The sequence below is a fragment of the Bos indicus genome, chromosome 23, assembly GCF_029378745.1.
Source record: "Bos indicus isolate NIAB-ARS_2022 breed Sahiwal x Tharparkar chromosome 23, NIAB-ARS_B.indTharparkar_mat_pri_1.0, whole genome shotgun sequence".
Lineage (NCBI taxonomy): Eukaryota > Metazoa > Chordata > Mammalia > Artiodactyla > Bovidae > Bos > Bos indicus.
This window is the reverse complement of record NC_091782.1, coordinates 41,226,721-41,246,967: the sequence shown is the minus strand read 5'-3', so window position 1 is coordinate 41,246,967 and position 20,247 is coordinate 41,226,721. Positions and strand designations below refer to the sequence as shown.

The following is a 20,247-nucleotide window of genomic DNA, read 5'->3' as shown; positions in this document are numbered from 1 at the left end:
GTTGATATTATGCATAAAATAGATAACTAATGAGAACCTGCTGGGTAGCACAGTGAACTCTGCTCAGTGCTCTGTGTTGCTCTAAATGAGATGGAGATCCAAAAAGGCGGGGGGGGGGGGTGGTGGTGGTATATGTAAATGTACAGCTGACTCACTTTGCTGTACAGCAGAAACTAACACAACATTGTAAAGCAAGTATACTCTGATAAAAATTAATTTAAAAAGAAAACCAGAAAATGTCAAAGTATATAAAAACATTTCAGAAAATTAGCTCTAATCTGTGAAATCTAACAGACGATAAGATCAAGGAATAGATCTTTTTTTTAACTTATGTGTACATTACTACCTCCTGAGTAATTTAAGTTCCTTGAAGGCAGCTTCTGTATCTCCTTCTTTTGTATCCCAAGCTTCCAGCCAACACTTTACCCATAATAGACTCTAAATGAGGATATAGAGAAGATGTAAGTCCAGGAGGGAGGCTCTGGAGAAGAGAGTGGTGTGTTTTGTGTTAACTTGATTCCAAAAGGATCAAACAGAGTGAGAAATGATGGAACTAACTCTTTGTGATCACAGATTTCAACAGAAAAATTGATTTACTGTGTTAAGGCCTAATTCCATACAAAATTTTGATCTAGAAAACAATAAAATAGGAGCTACAAAGTAGAGGAAGGGACAAAAAAAGCTAGAGACCTCTGACTTCCCTGTTGGCAGTAATGTGTGCTCAGATGAAATTTATCTTTCTAATATAAAATTAAACTTTCATCGCTACCATTGTTGACTTTTTTTACTGAATTAATTTCTGTCATTTTTCTCATTAGAATTTCATCTCTGTCTGAAACATTATCTCATCTCTTGTTTGCTTTGTCTTCCATCAACTCTGTTGGACTTAGCTGTTGTATAAATTGCTTGTTATTGATCAGAATTTTTAGGGGTTGACTTCAGGGGTTTGAAGGTCTTCATCAGTTCAGAATCTGTTTTAGGCGGTAGTGGGGCTTCCCTGGTGGTTCGGTTGGTAAAGAATTGCCTGCAGTGTGGGATACCTGAGTTTAATCCCTGGACTGGGAAGATCCCTTGGAGAAGGGAAGCCTACCCACTCCAGTATTCTGGCCTGGAGGATTCCAAGGACTGTATAATCCATGGGGTCGCAAAGAGTCAGACACGATTGAGCAACTTTCACTTTCACAGGCGGAGTACAAGACTGTCATATAGAATCAAAGACCTTAAGTGGGTTTTGGTGGGGGGTTGTTAAAAATAGGTTTCTAAAATATCACTGAGGTCTCTTGGGTCCAGATGACGTCATTCCCCAAGTACCCTTGGCCCTCAAATTAATGTACAATTAGATTATTTGTCCTCCACCTGCAGTGAATCAGTGACTAAGTCAAGAATTTTACTGATTTCTTAATGTCTCTCTTCACAAGCCTGTACATTCTGTTTCCAACTCTGCATTTTATTTGAGACCCCTTTGTCTTTCAGGAAAGAGGTCCAGATAGTATTATAACAGATGAGACAATACTGACTTTCAGTATGATAAAAGCCTAACTGAATTTAAAAAAAAATTAGGGTAAAACCAATATCACATAAAATTAACCATAATCAAGCTGCTGCTGCTGCTAAGTCACTTCAGTCGTGTCCGACTCTGTGCGACCCCGTAGACGGCAGCCCAACAGGCTCCCCCGTCCCTGGGATTCTCCAGCCAAGAACGCTGGAGTGGGTTGCCATTTCCTTCTCCAGTGCATGAAAGTCAGAAGTGAAAGTGAAGTCGCTCAGTTGTGTCCGACTCTTAGCGACCCCATGGACTGTAGCCCACCAGGCTCCTCCATCCATGGGATTTTCCAGGCAAGAGTACTGGAGTGGGGTGCCATTGCCTTCTACATAATCAAGCTAATGAGCTTTTATTTAAGGTGCCAGATTGAAAATGCAACGTTTTCCCCCTCCCCATTGGAAAAAATGTTATAATTAAGTTTATGTTTTACCCGATTTTAGTTGGTACATAGAAGGCTGACGGAGAAGGCAATGGCACCCCACTCCAGTACTCTTGCCTGGAAAATCCCATGGATGGAGGAGCCTGGTAGGCTGCAGTCCATGGGGTCGCTAGGAGTTGGACAAGACTGAGCGACTTCACTTTCACTTTTCACTTTCATGCATTGGAGAAGGAAATGGCAACCCACTCCAGTGTTCTTGCCTGGAGAATCCCAGGGACAGGGGAGCCTGGTGGGCTGCCATCTTATGGGGTCGCACAGAGTCAGACACGACTGAAGTGACTTAGTAGTAGAAGGCTGAACTTGCCTATTTTGTTGTTCTTCATACATTTTAGCTAACTTAGCTTGATTCATTTACAGAATAAACAAATCGATTTTTTTTGTAAGGAGGAGAATTAGATTTTCATTATCTTTTAAAATGTATCATGGTTGTTAAATACCATGTTAGATACCTTATTTTTATTTTATTTTATTTTTTTATTTTATTTTATTTTTAAACTTTACGTAATTGTATTAGTTTTGCCAAACATCAAAATGAATCCATCACAGGTATACATGTGCTCCCCCTCCTGAATATACCTTATTTTTAAACTCAGGTTTTCTCAAAGCAGACTGCCATTAGTTGCAAGAGCTTTTATCTAGATAGATTTTATAGCAAAAGTATGTCATGTTTTACAGTTGCAATTTCCAAGGCTAAGGCTATGTGCTTTATCAACTTGATGAATGTCTGAAAACCTAAAGTCCTTTGATTTTTCTCAGTTGTAAGTCTTTTAAGCAATGTCAATATATTTATATGTTGACGTCAGTGGAATTATTATTTTTAGAATGCCAGTTTAAGAGCAGTTTGCTTTTCCTGCATCTGCCTTTGAAATGCAATTTAAAATGATTAATCTGAAATGTCATTTAGTTAGATATGAATCACTGTTATTTATTAGTGCCATCTGAAATGGAAATAGGCGCTTAGCCACAAGAAATATCTTTAGGCACGTCTTCTCTGCCAGGGCATGGATGACAATGAATGATCACCAGAGGCCCGTGAAGTGATGTTCGTCAAAAGAAATGGTGTTTCTATTGCTTAGAAAGTACTATTCCCTAGCTGATGAATGAAGTTATGTTATTCCTGAGGCAGTATCTGCCTGATCTTAAAGTTTTAAAGCTAGAATTATAATCTTTTTTTCTTTTTTCATAGAAACCCCAGCTACTTCCTGCATTTGAATCATCAGGCTTTATTTAAAGAATGGTGCTCAGTAGGTTAAGATGAAAATCTTTTAAAAATGTATTAAGTGAAGAGAGAAAAGGAGCATTGTTTCTATATGTGCACAGATAATTTGCAAAGTCCAAACGTTTGGTTGTCTAGTCTTGTTTGTTGTTGTTTAGCCCCTAAGTTGTGTCTGACTCTTTTGCCACCCCATGGACTGTAGCCCACCAGGCTCCTTGGTCCCTGGGGATTTCTCAGGCAAGACTACTGGAGTGGGTTGCCAATTCCCACTAGTCTCGATTCTGATAAAAGAATGGAAGATGATCACTGAGTTCTGTCACTGATGCCTTGAGCAGGGAATCCTAACCATGGCTGAGGATTGGGGATGATTTGGGAACTGCTGCTTCTGTTTAACTGCATGAACAGTATAAGGAAAATGAAATTTGCAGATAGCTGGTATAGAGAAGATACAGTAAACCAGATAAGAAAAAGGGATCGTAAAAAGACGGGTAACTTGGGGCTCCCTGATGAAAGTAAGCAAAGAAGTGGCATCTCATCTTTTGAATATCTCTGGTTTCAGATTGCCTGTTTGGTACCGGTGGATCAGTTTCAGCTTTATCAGCGGTTAAAATTTGAACGAGGTATGTACATGCTCTTCTTTTCATCCTGATGGTGGATGTGGTTTTACGTGTGTCCTCTTTACACTAACCTGTGTGTAAGATTAAGGCAGCTGTGAGCTGTCAGCAAAGCCACAGGGTACTCAGAAAAAGGCAAACTGTAATTGCAACATAAAATTTTAACTTTCTCAACCACAGCCAGAAAAAAATGCAGACTAGCAGGAAATGGAACTTTGCTTATGTTGCTTGTTGTATAGTTTTAATTGGGCTTATGTGAGAGAAATTCTGCAAAAGTTAAATACTTTCACAATAATAGTATGACAAATAGAAGTGAAGTGAAAGTCACTCAGTCGTGTCCGACTCTTTGCAACCCCATGGTCGATACAGTCCCTGGAATTCTCCAGGCCAGAATACTAGAGTGAGTAGCCTTTCCCTTCTCCAGGGGATCTTCCCAACCCAGGGATCAAACCCAGGTCTCCTGCATTGCAGGCGGATTCTTTACCAACTGAGCCACAAGGGAAGCCCATGACAAATAGAAAGTGACCCTCAAAATGAGTTTTACCACCACTTTCCCTAATCCACCCAAACATTTTCACTGCTCATTGTGATATCCACTGCCCTTCTGATTATACTTGTAATCATAGCCAGTGACTGAGTATATCATTCTAATGCTATTTGCAATTGCGTGCTAAGTCAGTTCAGTCGGGTCCGACTCTTTTGCGGCCCTATGGACTAGAGCCGCCAGGCTCCTCTGTCTATGGGGATTCTCCAGGCAAGGATACTGGAGTGGGTTGCCTTGCCCTCCTCCAGGGGATCTTCTTAACCCAGGGATTGAACCCATGTTTCTTATTGTCCCCTGCACTGGCAGGCAGGTTCTTTACCACTAGTACTGCCTGAGGAGCCCTGCTATTTACAATGTATTGGACTAATTTTCTTTCTGATCTTAGACTTGGGGTAATTTATATAGCTTTTCTATTTGTATTACCTTTTTATCTGTAGGAATCATTTTTTTTTGCGGGGTGGGGGGTGGGGGTGGTGGTGGTGTGTTTTTCCATATCTGAGAAGTAGGAGAAGATTGTTTTCCCTGGGACTCACAGACCTGTGTAATCTCATCAATTATGTAAAATAAACTCTAACATGAACATCCAGTTTTCCTGATTGCTAGCTTTTGAATCTGGATTAATAAAGTCCAGAGGTAAGACAGTAAGGAAAGAAGTGAACTATTTTTTTTTAATGTGCCAGTAAATTTGGTGAACACAATTTATCTCATTTAATTTTTGCAATTACCCTGATGGAAAATTGTTACATGAAAACAGAAAGAGCATAAAGGGGGTAAGGATAGGAACATTTGCAGGAGAATCACAGGATGGCATTCACTGCCTTTGACCAATGTTTGGTTCAATCTCATAGGCTTATTTTTCTCAGCAAGCCAAAAGCACATTCATCTTTCATGGGTACGTCATTTAACGAAATGTGTAAGACTGGTATATTAAGGTGGAATTTAATTATTAAACAATTCTTGGGCTGCATAATTTATGAAGCAACAGAGTGGGGAGTGTTTTCAGTTCAAGTGAGACTATTCCATCATAAAAATTTACATGCTAAAGCAAAATGCTGTCCTTATTCCCAGAGGCAATAACAAGGGATGTTTTATAGGATATTTGCTAATTTAATTGTTATAAAATTCTGAAAGAGATGGGAATACCAGACCACCTGACCTGCCTCTTGAGAAACCTATATGCAGGTCAGGAAGCAACAGTTAGAATTGGACATGGAATGACAGACTGGTTCCAAATCAGGAAAGGAGTACGTCAAGGCTGTATATTGTCACCCTGATTATTTAACCTATATGCAGAGTACATCATGAGAAACGCTGGGCTGGAAGAAGCACAAGCTGGAATCAAGATTGCCGGGATAAATATCAATAACCTCAGATATGCAGATGACACCACCCTTAGGGCAGAAAGTGAAGAGGAACTAAAAAGCCTCTTGATGCAAGTGAAAGAGGAGAGTGAAAAAGTTGTCTTAAAGCTCAACATTCAGAAAACGAAGATCATGGCATCTGGTCCCATCACTTCATGGAAAATAGATGGGGAAACAATGGAAACAGCGTCAGACTATTTTTTTGGGCTCCAAAATCACTGCAGATGGTGACTGCAGCCATGAAATTAAAAGATGCTTACTCCTTGAAAGGAAAGTTATGACCAACCTAGATAGCATATTGAAAAGCAGAGACATTACTTTGCCAACAAAGGTCTGTCTAGTCAAGGCTATGGTTTTTCCTGTGGTCATGTATGGATGTGAGAGTTGGACTATAAAGAAAGCTTAGCGCCGAAGAATTGACACTTTTGAACTGTGGTGTTGGAGAAGACTCTTGAGAGTCCCTTGGACTGCAAGGAGATCCAACCAGTCCATTCTAAAGGAGATCAGTCCTGGGTGTTCATTGGAAGGACTGATGCTAAAGCTGAAACTCCATTACTTTGGCCACCTCATGCAAAGAGTTGACTCATTGGAAAAGACCCTGATGCTGGGAGGGATTAGGGGCAGGAGGAGAAGGGGACGACAGAGGATGAGATGGGTGGATGGCATCACCGACTAGATGGACATGAGTTTGAGTGAACTCCAGGAGTTGGTGATGGACAGGGAGGCCTGGTGAGCTGCGATTCATGGGGTCGCAAAGAGTCGGTCACGACTTAGCGACTGAACTGAATTGATATAAAAACTTTGCAGTCTCAAAGCAACTTATAGGAAGATGCAAATAGGATATTGTGGAACATGCTGTCAGAACCAGCAGAATCAGATGAACTTTAGGTTTAATGGATAAAGACATAGAATGATACACTGTCTATACTGTCCTGTGTGGATTCCGAGCTAACCAGAGGAATTGATGATGGGATAGTTTATATATCAGCCCTCCCTAATCCATCCACATGGGCTGGTTAGATTGAGCATTGCAGCATCACATGCTGATTAATGGTGTCAAACATCTGCTCTGACATTCTCTCACTTTATCCCAATATCCTCCACTACATAAATACATTACTGCTGGAATAAAGGCATTCACCTCGTGGATGGATGTGGCTGGTAGCCAGTGCCATGATTGGAGGGCTCTTACCTAGAGAAAGTCTAAGGAGGTAGGTTGCATTTTCAGACTTCTTAAATGGTGAGACCCGTCAGTCTCACCAGTCCCATTCAGTGATCAGGGCTCAGCCTGTCTGTAGGATTCCCTTGTTCCCGATGTACCTCTCCTCCTCCATGACCGTCACCTCTCCCCCTACCCACTTCCCCATCAGTCAGTAGCAGGCCTTATTCCTCATTGTTTACAAACATTGTTTTAGATAAAATGTCTTTTTTTGTGATTTATTAGACAAATTCTAATAGTACCAGGCATTAAAGCTTTCTGTAAGTCGGTTCTTACGGATGAATATAAATTTTTAGTGCATTCTAAAAATAGTGTGAATGCTGGCTCCACCCCTTACTAGACTGTGTAACCTTGATTTCTGTACCTCAGTTTTTTCATCTATAAAATGGGGATAATAATGGTCCCCATACCACGGGTTTGAGATGAGGATTAAATGAATTAAGAAAATTGGAGGGATTGAGACTTGCCTGGGACCATACAGGTGTGTCTCAGCTTCCTCATCTATAAAATTTTTTGAATTGGGTAATTAAAAAAACTTTTTTATTTTATTTTTTGGCTGTGTGGCATGTGGGCTCTTAGATCCTGGACCAGGGATCAAACCCATGTCCCCTGCTTTGGAAGCATGGAGCCTAAACCACTGGACTACTAGAGAAGTCCCTATACTTTTTATTGGAGTTAAAAACATCATTAAATTTACCATTTCACCCATTTTAGGTGTGTAATTCAATGGCATTAAGAATATTTACAATGTTGTACAGCCATCACCACCATCCACTTGCAAAACTTTGATCATCCCAGGCAGAAGAAACCCTGTAATATCTAAACAGTAACTTCCTTCCCCACTTCTCCCAGCCCCTGATAACCTCTAATCTACTTTCCGTTCTGTGAATTTGCCCAGTCTAGATACTTTGTGTAAGTGGGATCACACAATATTTTCCTTTTGTGTCTGGCTTATCTCCATCCACGTTGTAGCATGTATCAGAACTTCATGTCTTTTTATGGTTGAATAATGTCCCATTGTGTATACCTACCACTTTTTGTGTATCTCTTCATCTGTTGATGGACACTTGGGTTGTTTCTACTTTTTGGCTGTTGTGAATCATGCTGCGTGAACATTGGAGCACAAATACCTGTTCAAGCCCCTGCTTTCCATTCTTATGGGTATATGGCTAGCAGTGGAATTGCCAGGTCATAGGGCAAGTTAGGAACTGCCAAACTGTAAAACTCTGTAGTTTAATTAGACATTTATTAACATTAAATTAACTGGTGGAAAGTAAAACTCATTGGCTGGACTCTTGAGACAGAATTGGAGAGATTGTTTTTACTCTGAAAAAAATGTAGAATCAGATTAGAGACATCTCTATCTTAGTAAGAAAAATTATCATCTGTTTTGTCCAATTTTTATTGACTGCCAATTTAAAGAACTGACTCATTGGAAAAGACCCTGATGCTGGGGAAGATTGAAGGCAGGAGAAGGGGACAACAGAGGATAAGATGGTTGGATGGCATCACTGACTCGATGGACATGAGTTTGAACAAATTCTGGGAGTTGGTGATGGACAGGGAAGCCTGTTGTGCTGCATTCCTTGGGGTCTCAAAAAGTCGGACATGACTGAACAACTGAACTAACTGACCAAGTTCTTTTTTTAGTTTTAACTTGTCATCCAGTATTTTAATTTTCTTTTACCTTATGTTACATATATGATTAGCTTGTCTTTTGTGTCTTTGTTGTCACGTGCGTCTTTGTGGGGGAAATCTTTTGAATAGGAATGGTCCCTAGTCGTCACTTTTTCCACAAAGCAGAGAAACGTCACTTGGCATTGATGGATTATTCTGTGGATCCGCTTTCCATCCATCTGTGATTTTTCCATTGGCTACTTCCGTGTTTCTGGGTTTTCTTTTCTGTGTCTGTCTTCCAATATTAACAAAGAAAAGGGAATACTAAGTTTGGCATGTGTTAGTGATTATTGCTTTACTTTCTACTGGTTCTCAAAGCATATGTCTGATTAAACTAGAATTTTGTTTGTCTCTTGTTTCCATAACTTACTTTTTCAAGTTAGTTTTTTTTTGAAAGCTGGGTTAAGATTATCCATCTCTAGTCCTTAAGCATTTTTTTCCCCTAATTTTTGTGACCCTTTTTACTTACTGTAATTGCTAGTTGCTTCAATTTCTTGGTAGGTGAATGTGTCTATTCTTGATATTTGCATTATCATAGACTGGTTACAGGGGGTTTCCCTGTTGACTCAATGGTAAAGAATCTGCCTGCCAATACAGGAGACATGGGTTCCATCCCTGGGTCAGGTAGATCCCCTGGAGAAGTAAATGGCAACCCACTCCAGCATTCTTGCCTGGGAAATCCCATGGACGGAGGAGCCTGGCAGGATACACAGTCCATGGGGTGCCAAAGAGTTGGACATGAATTAACTTAGCCACTGAACAACAACAAAGAGTGGTTACAAACTCTTACAAATGGTTTAAGTGCCATTGTTCTCCGTCTTTTTTTTTTTTTTGAAAAAATATGGTACCTACAGTTTTTGGGTTTTTTTTGAGACTATTTTAAATTTTGTTTTAAAACTTTACAAATTTGTATTAGTTTTGCCAAATATCGAAATGAATCCACCACAGGTATACATGTGTTCCCCATCCTGAACCCTCCTCCCTCCTCCCTCCCCATACCATCCCTCTGGGTCGTCCCAGTGCACCAGCCCCAAGCATCCAGTATTGTGCATCGAACCTGGACTGGCAACTCGTTTAATACATGATATTATACATGTTTCAATGCCATTCTCCCAAAACTTCCCACCCTCTCCCTCTCCAACAGAGTCCATAAGACTGTTCTATACATCAGTGTCTCTTTTGCTGTCTCATACATAGGGTTATTGTTACCATCTTTCTAAATTCCATATATATGCGTTAGTATACTGTATTGGTGTTTTTCTTTCTGGCTTACTTCACTCTGTATAATAGGCTCCAGTTTCATCCACCTCATTAGAACTGATTCAAATGTATTCTTTTTAATGGCTGAGTAATACTCCATTGTGTATATGTACCACTGCTTTCTTATCCATTCATCTGCTGATGGACATCTAGGTTGCTTCCATGTCCTGGCTATTATAAACAGTGCTGCAGTGAACATTGGGGTACACGTGTCTCTTTCCCTTCTGGTTTCCTCAGTGTGTATGCCCAGCAGTGGGATTGCTGGATCATAAGGCAGTTCTAGTTCCAGTTTTTTAAGGAATCTCCACATTGTTCTCCATAGTGGCTGTACTAGTTTGCATTCCCACCAACAGTGTAAGAGGGTTCCCTTTTCTCCACACCCTCTCCAGCATTTATTGCTTGTAGACTTTTGGATCACAGCCATTCTGACTGGTGTGAAATGGTACCTCATAGAGGTTTTGATTTGCATTTCTCTGATAATGAGTGATGTTGAGCATCTTTTCATGTGTCTGTTAGCCATCTGTATGTCTTCTTTGGAGAAATGTCTATTTAGTTCTTTGGCCCACTTTTTGGTTGGGTCATTTATTTTTCTGGAGTTGAGCTGTAGTTGCTTGTATATTTTTGAGATTAGTTGTTTGTCAGTTGCTTCATTTGCTATTATTTTCTCCCATTCTGAAGGCTGTCTTTTCACCTTGCTAATAGTTTCCTTTGTTGTGCAGAAGCTTTTAAGTTTAATTAGGTCCCATTTGTTTATTTTTGCTTTTATTTCCAATATTCTGGGAGGTGGGTCATAGAGGATCCTGCTGTGATGTATGTCAGAGAGTGTTTTGCCTATGTTCTCCTCTAGGAGTTTTATAGTTTCTGGTCTTATGTTTAGATCTTTAATCCATTTTGAGTTTATTTTTGTGTATGGTGTTAGAAAGTGTTCTAGTTTCATTCTTTTACAAGTGGTGGACCAGATTTCCCAGCACCACTTGTTAAAGAGATTGTCTTTAATCCATTGTATATTCTTGCCTCCTTTGTCAAAGATAAGGTGTCCATATGTGCGTGGATTTATCTCTGGGCTTTCTATTTTGTTCCATTGATCTATATTTCTGTCTTTGTGCCAGTACCATACTGTCTTGATAACTATGGCTTTGTAGTAGAGCCTGAAGTCAGGTAGGTTGATTCCTCCAGTTCCATTCTTTCTCAAGATAGCTTTGGCTATTCGAGGTTTTTTGTATTTCCATACAAATTGTGAAATTATTTGTTCTAGCTCTGTGAAGAATACAGTTGGTAGGTTGATAGGGATTGCATTGAATCTATAAATTGCTTTGGGTAGTATACTCATTTTCACTATATTGATTCTTCCAATCCATGAACATGGTATATTTCTCCATCTATTAGTGTCCTCTTTGATTTCTTTCACCAGTGTTTTATAGTTTTCTATATATAGGTCTTTAGTTTCTTTAGGTAGATCTATTCCTAAGTACTTTATTCTTTTCGTTGCAATGGTGAATGGAATTGTTTCCTTAATTTCTCTTTCTGTTTTCTCATTATTAGTGTATAGGAATGCAAGGGATTTCTGTGTGTTGATTTTATATCCTGCAACTTTACTATAGTCATTGATTAGTTCTAGTAATTTTCTGGTGGAGTCTTTAGGGTTTTCTATGTAGAGGATCATGTCATCTGCAAATAGTAAGAGTTTTACTTCTTCTTTTCCAATTTGGATTCCTTTTATTTCTTTTTCTGCTCTGATTGCTGTGGCCAAAACTTCCAAAACTATGTTGAATAGTAATGGTGAAAGTGGGCACCCTTGTCTTGTTCCTGACTTTAGAGGAAATGCTTTCAATTTTTCACCATTGAGGATAATGTTTGCTGTGGGTTTGTCATATATAGCTTTTATTATGTTGAGGTATGTTGCTTCTATTCCTGCTTTCTGGAGAGTTTTTATCATAAATGGATGTTGAATTTTGTCAAAGGCTTTCTCTGCATCTATTGAGATAATCATATGGTTTTTATTTTTCAATTTGTTAATGTGGTGTATTACATTGATTGATTTGCGGATATTGAAGAATCCTTGCATCCCTGGGATAAAGCCCACTTAGTCATGGTGTATGATCTTTTTAATGTGTTGTTGGATTCTGATTGCTAGAATTTTGTTAAGGATTTTTGCATCTATGTTCATCAATGATATTGGCCTGTGGTTTTCTTTTTTTGTGGGATCTTTGTCAGGGTTTGGTATTAGGGTGATGGTGGCCTCATAGAATGAGTTTGGAAGTTTAGCTTCCTCTGCAATTTTCTGGAAGAGTTTGAGCAGGATAGGTGTTAGCTCTTCTCTAAATTTTTGGTAGAATTCAGCTGTGAAGCCGTCTGGACCTGGGCTTTTGTTTGCTGGAAGATTTTTGATTACAGTTTCAATTTCCATGCTTGTGATGGGTCTGTTAAGACTTTCTATTTCTTCCTGGTCCAGTTTTGGAAAGTTGTACTTTTCTAAGAATTTGTCCATTTCTTCCACGTTGTCCATTTTATTGGCATATAATTGTTGATAGTAGTCTCTTATGATCCTTTGTATTTCTGTGTTGTCTGTTGTGATCTCTCCATTTTCATTTCTAATTTTATTGATTTGATTTTTCTCCCTTTGTTTCTTGATGAGTCTGGCTAATGGTTTGTCAATTTTATGTATCCTTTCAAAGAACCAGCTTTTGGCTTTGTTGATTTTTGCTATGGTCTCTTTTGTTTCTTTTGCATTTATTTCTGCTCTAATTTTTAAGATTTCTTTCCTTCTACTAACCCTGGGGTTCTTCATTTCTTCCTTTTTTAGTTGCTTTAGGTGTAGAGTTAGGTTATTTATTTGACTTTTTTCTTGTTTCTTGAGGTATGCCTGTATTGCTATGAACTTTCCCCTTAGGACTGCTTTTACAGTGTCCCACAGGTTTTGGGTTGTTGTGTTTTCATTTTCATTCGTTTCTATGCAAATTTTGATTTCTTTTATGATTTCTTCTGTGATTTGTTGGTTATTCAGCAGCGTGTTGTTCAGCCTCCATATGTTGGAATTTTTAATAGTTTTTCTCCTGTAATTGAGATATAATCTTATTGCATTGTGGTCAGAAAAGATGCTTGGAATGATTTCTATTTTTTTGAATTTACCAAGGCTAGATTTATGGCCCAGGATGTGATCTATCCTGGAGAAGGTTCCATGTGTGCCTGAGAAAAAGGTGAAATTCATTGTTTTGGGATGAAATGTCCTATAGATATCAATTAGGTCTAACTGGTCTATTGTATCATTTAAAGTTTGTGTTTCCTTGTTAATTTTCTGTTTAGTTGGTCTATCCATAGGTGTGAGTGGGGTATTAAAGTCTCCCACTATTATTGTGTTATTGTTAATTTCTCCTTTCATACTTGTTAGCATTTGTCTTACACATTGTGGTGCTCCCGTGTTGGGTGCATATATATTTATAATTGTTATATCTTCTTCTTGGATTGATCCTTTGATCATTATGTAGTGACCATCTTTGTCTCTTTTCACAGCCTTTGTTTTAAAGTCTATTTTATCTGATATGAGTATTGCTACTCCTGCTTTCTTTTGGTCCCTATTTGCATGGAAAATCTTTTTCCAGCCCTTCACTTTCAGTCTGTATGTGTCCCCTGTTTTGAGGTGGGTCTCTTGTAGACAACATATGTAGGGGTCTTGTTTTTGTATCCATTCAGCCCGTCTTTGTCTTTTGGTTGGGGCATTCAACCCATTTACGTTTAAGGTAATTACTGCTAAGTATGATCCCGTTGCTATTTACTTTATTGTTTTGGGTTTGAATTTATACACCATTTTTGTGTTTCCTGTCTAGAGAATATATCCTTTAGTATTTGTTGGAGAGCTGGTTTGGTGGTGCAGAATTCTCTCAGCTTTTGCTTGTCTGAAAAGCTTTTGATTTCTCCTTCATACTTGAATGAGATCCTTGCTGGGTACAATAATCTGGGCTGTAGGTTATTTTCTTTCATCACTTTAAGTATGTCTTGCCATTCCCTCCTGGCTTGAAGAGTTTCTATTGAAAGATCAGCTGTTATCCTTATGGGAATTGCCTTGTGTGTTATTTGTTGTTTTTCCCTTGCTGCTTTTAATATTTGTTCTTTGTGTTTGATCTTTGTTAATTTGATTAATATGTGTCTTGGGGTGTTTCTCCTTGGGTTTATCCTGTTTGGGACTCTCTGGGTTTCTTGGACTTGGGTGATTAATTCCTTCCCCATTTTAGGGAAGTTTTCAACAATTATCTCCTCAAGTATTTTCTCATGGTCTTTCTTTTTGTCTTCTTCTTCTGGGACCCCTGTGACTCGAATGTTGTAGCATTTAATATTGTCCTGGAGGTCTCTGAGATTGTCCTCATTTCTTTTAATTCGTTTTTCTTTTATCCTCTCTGATTCATTTATTTCTACCATTCTATCTTCTAATTCACTAATCCTATCTTCTCCCTCTGTTATTCTACTATTTATTGCCTCCAGAGTGTTTTTAATTTCACTTATTGCATTATTCATTATATATTGACTCTCTTTTATTTCTTCTAGGTCCTTGTTAAACCTTTCTTGCATCTTCTCAATACTTGTCTCCAGGCTATTTATCTGTGATTCCATTTTGATTTCAAGATTTTGGATCAATTTCACTATCATTATTCGGAATTCTTTATCAGGTAGATTCCCTATCTCTTCCTCTTTTGTTTGGTTTGGTGGGCATTTATCCTGTTCCTTTATCTGCTGGGTGTTCCTCTGTCTCTTCATCTTGTTTAAATTGCTGATTTTGGTGTGTCCTTTCTGTATTCTGGCAGTTTGTGGAGTTCTCTATTGTGGCGTTTCCTCGCTGTGTGTGGGTTTGTACAGGTGGCTTGTCAAGGTTTCCTGGTTAGGGAAGCTTGTGTCGGTGTTCTGGTGGGTGGAGCTGTATTTCTTCTTTCTGGAGTGCAATGAAGTGTCCAGTAGTGAGTTATGAGATGTCTGTGGTTTTGGGGTGACTTTGGGCAGCCTGTATCTTGAAGCTCAGGGCTGTGTTCCTTTGTTGCTGGAGAATTCGCTTGGTATGTCTTGCCCTGGAACTTGTTGGCCCTTGTGTGGTGCTTGGTTTCAGTGTAGGTATGGAGGCATTTGATGAGCTCCTGTCAATTAATGTTCCTTGGTGTCAGGAGTTCCCTGGAGTCAGGGTTTGGACTTAAGCCTCCTACTTCCAGTTATTGGTCTTATTTTTACAGTAGTTTCAAAACTTCTTCTATACAGCACCATTGATAAAACATCTACGTTAAAGATGAAAAGTTTCATCTACGTTAAAGATGAAAAGTTTCTCTCTGGGTGAGGATCACCCAGAGAGCTTCACAGTGTTACATGGAGAAGAGAAGAGGGAGGAGGGAGTTAGAGGTGACCCGAATGAGATGAGGTGGAATCAATAGAGGAGAGAGTGGGCTAGCCAGTAATCACTTCCTTATGTGCACTCCACAACTGGACCACTCAGAGATGTTCACGGAGTTATATAGAGAAGAGAAGAAGGAGGAAGGAGACAGAGGTGGCCAGAAGGATAAAAGGGAGGAATGAAAAGGAGGGAGACAGATCCAGCCAGTAATCAGTTCCCTAAGTGTTCTCCACCGTCTGGAACACACAGAAATTCACAGAGTTGGGTAGAGTAGAGAGGGGTTAGGGAGGAGACACAGGCGACCTGGTGGAGAAAAAGGAGAGTCCAAAGGGAGAGAGAGCAGTCAAGCCAGTAATCTCACTCCCTAGTGAAAAATGGGTACTGAAGATTGGGTTCTTAAAGGTACAAAATTGGTAACAAATACATAAAAGCAAGAATTAAAAATCTAGAGTAGAGTTTGGAATTTCAAAAATACGATGTTAAAGAAAAGAAGAAGGAAAAGAGAGAAAACGAACAAACAAAAACAAACAAACAAGGTCGCAAAAATTATAAAGAAAATATAGGTACAAAATTGATAACTAATACCAAAAAGCAAAAGTTAAAAATCTAGAGTAGAGTTTGGAATTTCAGAAATACAATGTTAAAAAAAAGAAGAAGAAAAAGAGAGAAAAACAAACAAACAAACAAAAACAAAGTCGCAAAAATTATAAAGAAAATACAGGTACAAAATTGATATCAAATACCAAAAAGCTAAATTTAAAAATCTAGAGTAGAGTTTGGAATTTCAAGAATACAATGTTAAAGAAAAGAAGAAGAAACAACAAAAAAAAACAAGGTCAAAAAATTATAAAAGATATATATATGAAGTTTGCTGAAGAAAAAAAAAATAGGGTCTTTTTTTTTTGCAAAGTAATAGGTTATAAAAGTGAAAATTAAAGGAATAATAGAGGACTTAAAATTTTTTTAAAAGATTAAAAAAAAAAAAGAAAGAATGATCGTAAAAATAGTAAAAATATATCTAGGACTTTCTCTGGTTTTGTTGTGAGTATTGTGGGTTCAGTTCATTTTTGGCTAGTTCCTTGGTCCAACTTACATTTCTCAAGATCTATAGGCCCCTTCCTATGTAGTCGGTAGTAACCACAGGGTTTAACCTATTGCCTGTAGCTTACAAGGCAGTTCCCTCTGTTATAGCTTCTTCTGTTTGCTGGTCTCTTCAGTGTCTGGTTTCCGCCCTGACACAAAGGGGACGGTGGAGGACACTTTTTTTTTTTTAAGGCTCACTTGTTCAGTCTCGCTGTGGGGAGGGAGGGAGGGATGCTGCAAACAAATAACACTGGTGTGCGCTCGCAGTGCCTCAGCCACACTGGGTCTGCCCCCGCTCACGGCGCGTGTAGCCTCCCTGCCCACACTGCTCGGGCTCTAGGTTGCTCCACTGGGAACCATCTGTGGCCGGCCCTGGGCTGCTTGCACCTCCCAGGTCCAAGCCGCTTAGGTTCAGGCACTCGGGTAGTCCTCAGAGGCGCAGACTCGGTTGGGCCTGCGTTTTGTGCCCTTCCCAGGTCCGAGCAGCTCAGGTGATGAGGTGTTTGGCGAGCGCGATTGCTGCGACTTATCGCCTCCCCGCCGCTCAGTTATCTAGGTGTACAACCTGCGCACCTTCTCAGGCAGATGTTGACCGTCCAGACCCCCAAGAAGTTTTAGTTAGCAAAGAAGCCTGCTTACAGTTTTATAGATAATGTCTCTCTGGGGCTGTGATTGCCCCCTTCCGGTTCTGGCTGCCTGTCACCGGAGAGGGAAGGTCTGCAGCTGGCTATCTCTGTTCAGTCCTTTGTTCCGTGCGCAGGCCTGGCGGTGTCTTAGGTTAGGGCTGGCTTTTCGCGTGGTAGATATCCCACATTCTGGTTTGCTAGCCCAAATTATTTCGCTCAGATAGCGCTCAGGTTATTCAGGCCAGCTCCTTACTCTAAGCAATGCAGCCCGCGCCACACCTCCCTGCCCAGCCCCTGCTTGCTAATGGCGTGTGTAGGCGTCTGCGCTGCTTCTCTGCTGGGGGAGTTACCCTAGGGCTCGCAATCTGTGGGTTTTAATTGTTTGTTTATTTTTTCTCCCTGTTATGTTGCCCTCTGTGCTTCCAAAGCTCGGCGCAGATTCGGCAGTGAGAAGGTTTCATGGTGTTTGGAAACTTCTCTCTTTTTAAGACTCCCTTCCCAGGATGGAACTCCGTCCCTCCCTCTTTTGTCTCTTTTTTTTGTCTTTTATATTTTTTCCTACCTCCTTTCGAAGACTTGGGTTGCTTTTCTGGGTGCCTGATGTCCTCTGCTGGCATTCAGAAGTTGTTTTGTGGAATTTACTCGGTGTTTAAATGCTCTTTTGATGAATTTGTGGGGGAGAAAGTGTTCTCCCTGTCCTACTCCTCTGCCATCTTGGCTCCTCCCCTTCTGTTTTCCGTCTTAAAAAAGTGAATACAGTAGGAATTTATTTTCCTGTTATCTGTTAATCCTCCTGCATTCACTCGTGTATTCAGTGTGTTCTTATGTATGTACTGAGCATCTGTGTGTGCCAGGTACAACTCTAGATGTGGTTTCAAGCTATGGTTCCATCTTTCTTTGAAAGTTCTTTTGTTATCAGCTTTTCCCCCAAGCCTCCTTTCATTTTTGAGCCCTAACCTTTATGAGATGGCTCTTCGAATTTCATCTCACTCTTGTGTTTGTCCTTGGTAAAATGTTTCTATGCCATCTTTTCTAATTATTAAAGTCTCTTCTCACCAGAGCGCCCTGCGTCACTATTTGGTTTCTTTTAGCGTTTTTGGTTGAAGACTGGGTGATACTGAATGACTTAATCATCAGTTCAGTTTTATGTTTTTAACACCTCCTATCTCTCATTAGTCACCTTCCTTTTCATAGTTTCTGATCACAAGCACATCCTTATCATCTCTCTCTTTGTGTGTTTTCTTTCTAAGTCTGATTTTCTGGTATTTCATGGTAAATGTATGACTAAGTCTTGGGTTTCCTTCCCAAGCTATCTTATGCTTTTACATGGTAACCCTTTCTCCTCAGCTTACCCTCCTGTTCTTTTTTGTTGATCAGTTTTAAACCTAAAACAGTCTCTAGATGTTTTCAGCTCTCCTCTGAAGAGCTAAAGTGTCTGTAAGAAAAGATATTTATGAGTAGGTTGGGTGAAATTTCTAAAGGAACCTGAATAAGAGGCACAGTGTTCATTGGTATTTGCCTTCTCCTATCTGTCCATCCATTTCCACACCTATAAGATGAGGATAGTAATGGAATGATTGTCCCAGAGCTGCTGCAGAGAATGCATGAGTTAACACTGTGTATGTCACAGGGTGCTTTCGATATATTATCACTGCCTTTATTGTTATTCTTCATTACTGTTACTGCCACCTCCAAATCTTGGCCCCAGTTTTTTCTGAACTAAACTAAGAAAGCATCTTCCGGAATCCAGATCATACCTTGGATTGGGTACACAATTATATCACTTTGTTTTCATCTTAATTCAAATCTTTTCCCGTGTGTTTCCATCCTTATTTGTCCCAGTTTCTATAGCATTGTATAGAAGCTTGACAATCAAGGCAAATTCCTTACCCCACCTATCATAGCGGTTTCCTTCACACAGTATATTCTTACTGAAAGCATGAATTCACCTCCAAGGAGATCGTGACTTGCTGAGATGGAGCATTTGAAGTTGTTGCTTCAAAGATAAAAGTGATGGAGGGATTGAAATCTGTTTAATAGCATGAGTTTGTTTTTACATAAATAATTACATTCTTGGAGTAAAAAAGCCCTGATCCTATCATATACTCACTAACCACGTGTTATGCAAACTTCTAATTTCTGTTGGTCTCAGTTTAACAGCTTTAGACTCAGTTAAGTCACTCAGTCATGTCCGACTCTTTGGGACCCCATGAATCACAGCCCACCAGGCCTCCCTGTCCATCACCAACTCCCGGAGTTCACCCAGACTCACATCCATCAAGTCAGTGATGCCATCCAGCCATCTCATCCTCTGTCGTCCCCTTCTCCTCCTGCCCCCAATCCCTCCCAGCCTCAGAGTCTTTTCCAATGAGTCAACTCTTCGCATGAGCTGGCCAAAGTACTGGAGTTTCAGCTTTAGCATCATTCCTTCCAAAGAAATCCCAGGGCTTATCTCCTTCAGAATGGAGTGGTTGGATCTCCTTGCAGTCCAAGGGACTCTCAAGAGTCTTCTCCAACACCACAGTTCAAAAGCGTCAATTCTTCGGTGCTCAGCCTTCTTCACAGTCCAACTCTCACATCCATACATGACCACAGGAAAAACCATAGCCTTGACTAGACGGACCTTTGTTGGCAAAGTGATGTGGCAAAGTGATGTCTCTGCTTTTGAATATGCTATCTAGGTTGGTCATAACTTTCCTTCCAAGGAGTAAGCGTCTTTTAATTTCATGGCTGCAGTCACCATCTGCAGTGATTTTGGAGCCCAGAAAAATAAAGTCTGACACTATTTCCCCATCTATTTCCCATGAAGTGATGGGACCGGATGCCATGATCTTCGTTTTCTGAATGTTGAGCTTTAAGACAACTTTTTCACTCTCCACTTTCACTTTCATCAAGAGGCTTTTGAGTTCCTTTTCACTTTCTGCCATAAGGGTGGTGTCATCTGCATATCTGAGGTTATTGATATTTCTCCCAGCAATCTTAATTCCAGCTTGTGTTTCTTCCAGTCCAGCATTTCTCATGATGTACTCTGCACATAAGTTAAATAAGCAGGGTGACAATATACAGCCTTAACATACTCCTTTTCCTATTTGGAACCAGTCTGTTGTTCCATGTCCAATTCTAACTGTTGCTTCCTGACCTGCATACAAATTTCTCAAGAGGCAGATCAGGTGGTCTGATATTCCCATCTCTTTCAGAATTTTCCACAGTTTATTGTGATCCACACAAAGGCTTTGGCATAGTCAATAAAGCAGAAATAGATGTTTTTCTGGAACTCACTTGGTTTTTCCATGATCC

At 39.9% G+C, this 20,247-nt stretch overlaps 1 protein-coding gene across 2 annotated transcripts in view; it reads left to right on the top strand.

The window, feature by feature from the left end:
- The window catches only part of RNF144B (ring finger protein 144B), a 159,530-nt gene that overhangs the window by 121,484 nt on the left and 17,799 nt on the right, over nucleotides 1-20,247 (top strand). For both annotated transcript variants that reach the window (XM_070778335.1, XM_019985765.2), the window contains exon 4: nucleotides 3,758-3,818. In XM_070778335.1, coding sequence (XP_070634436.1) covers nucleotides 3,758-3,818 — 61 coding nt within the window. The remainder of the gene's footprint in view (nucleotides 1-3,757; nucleotides 3,819-20,247) is intronic.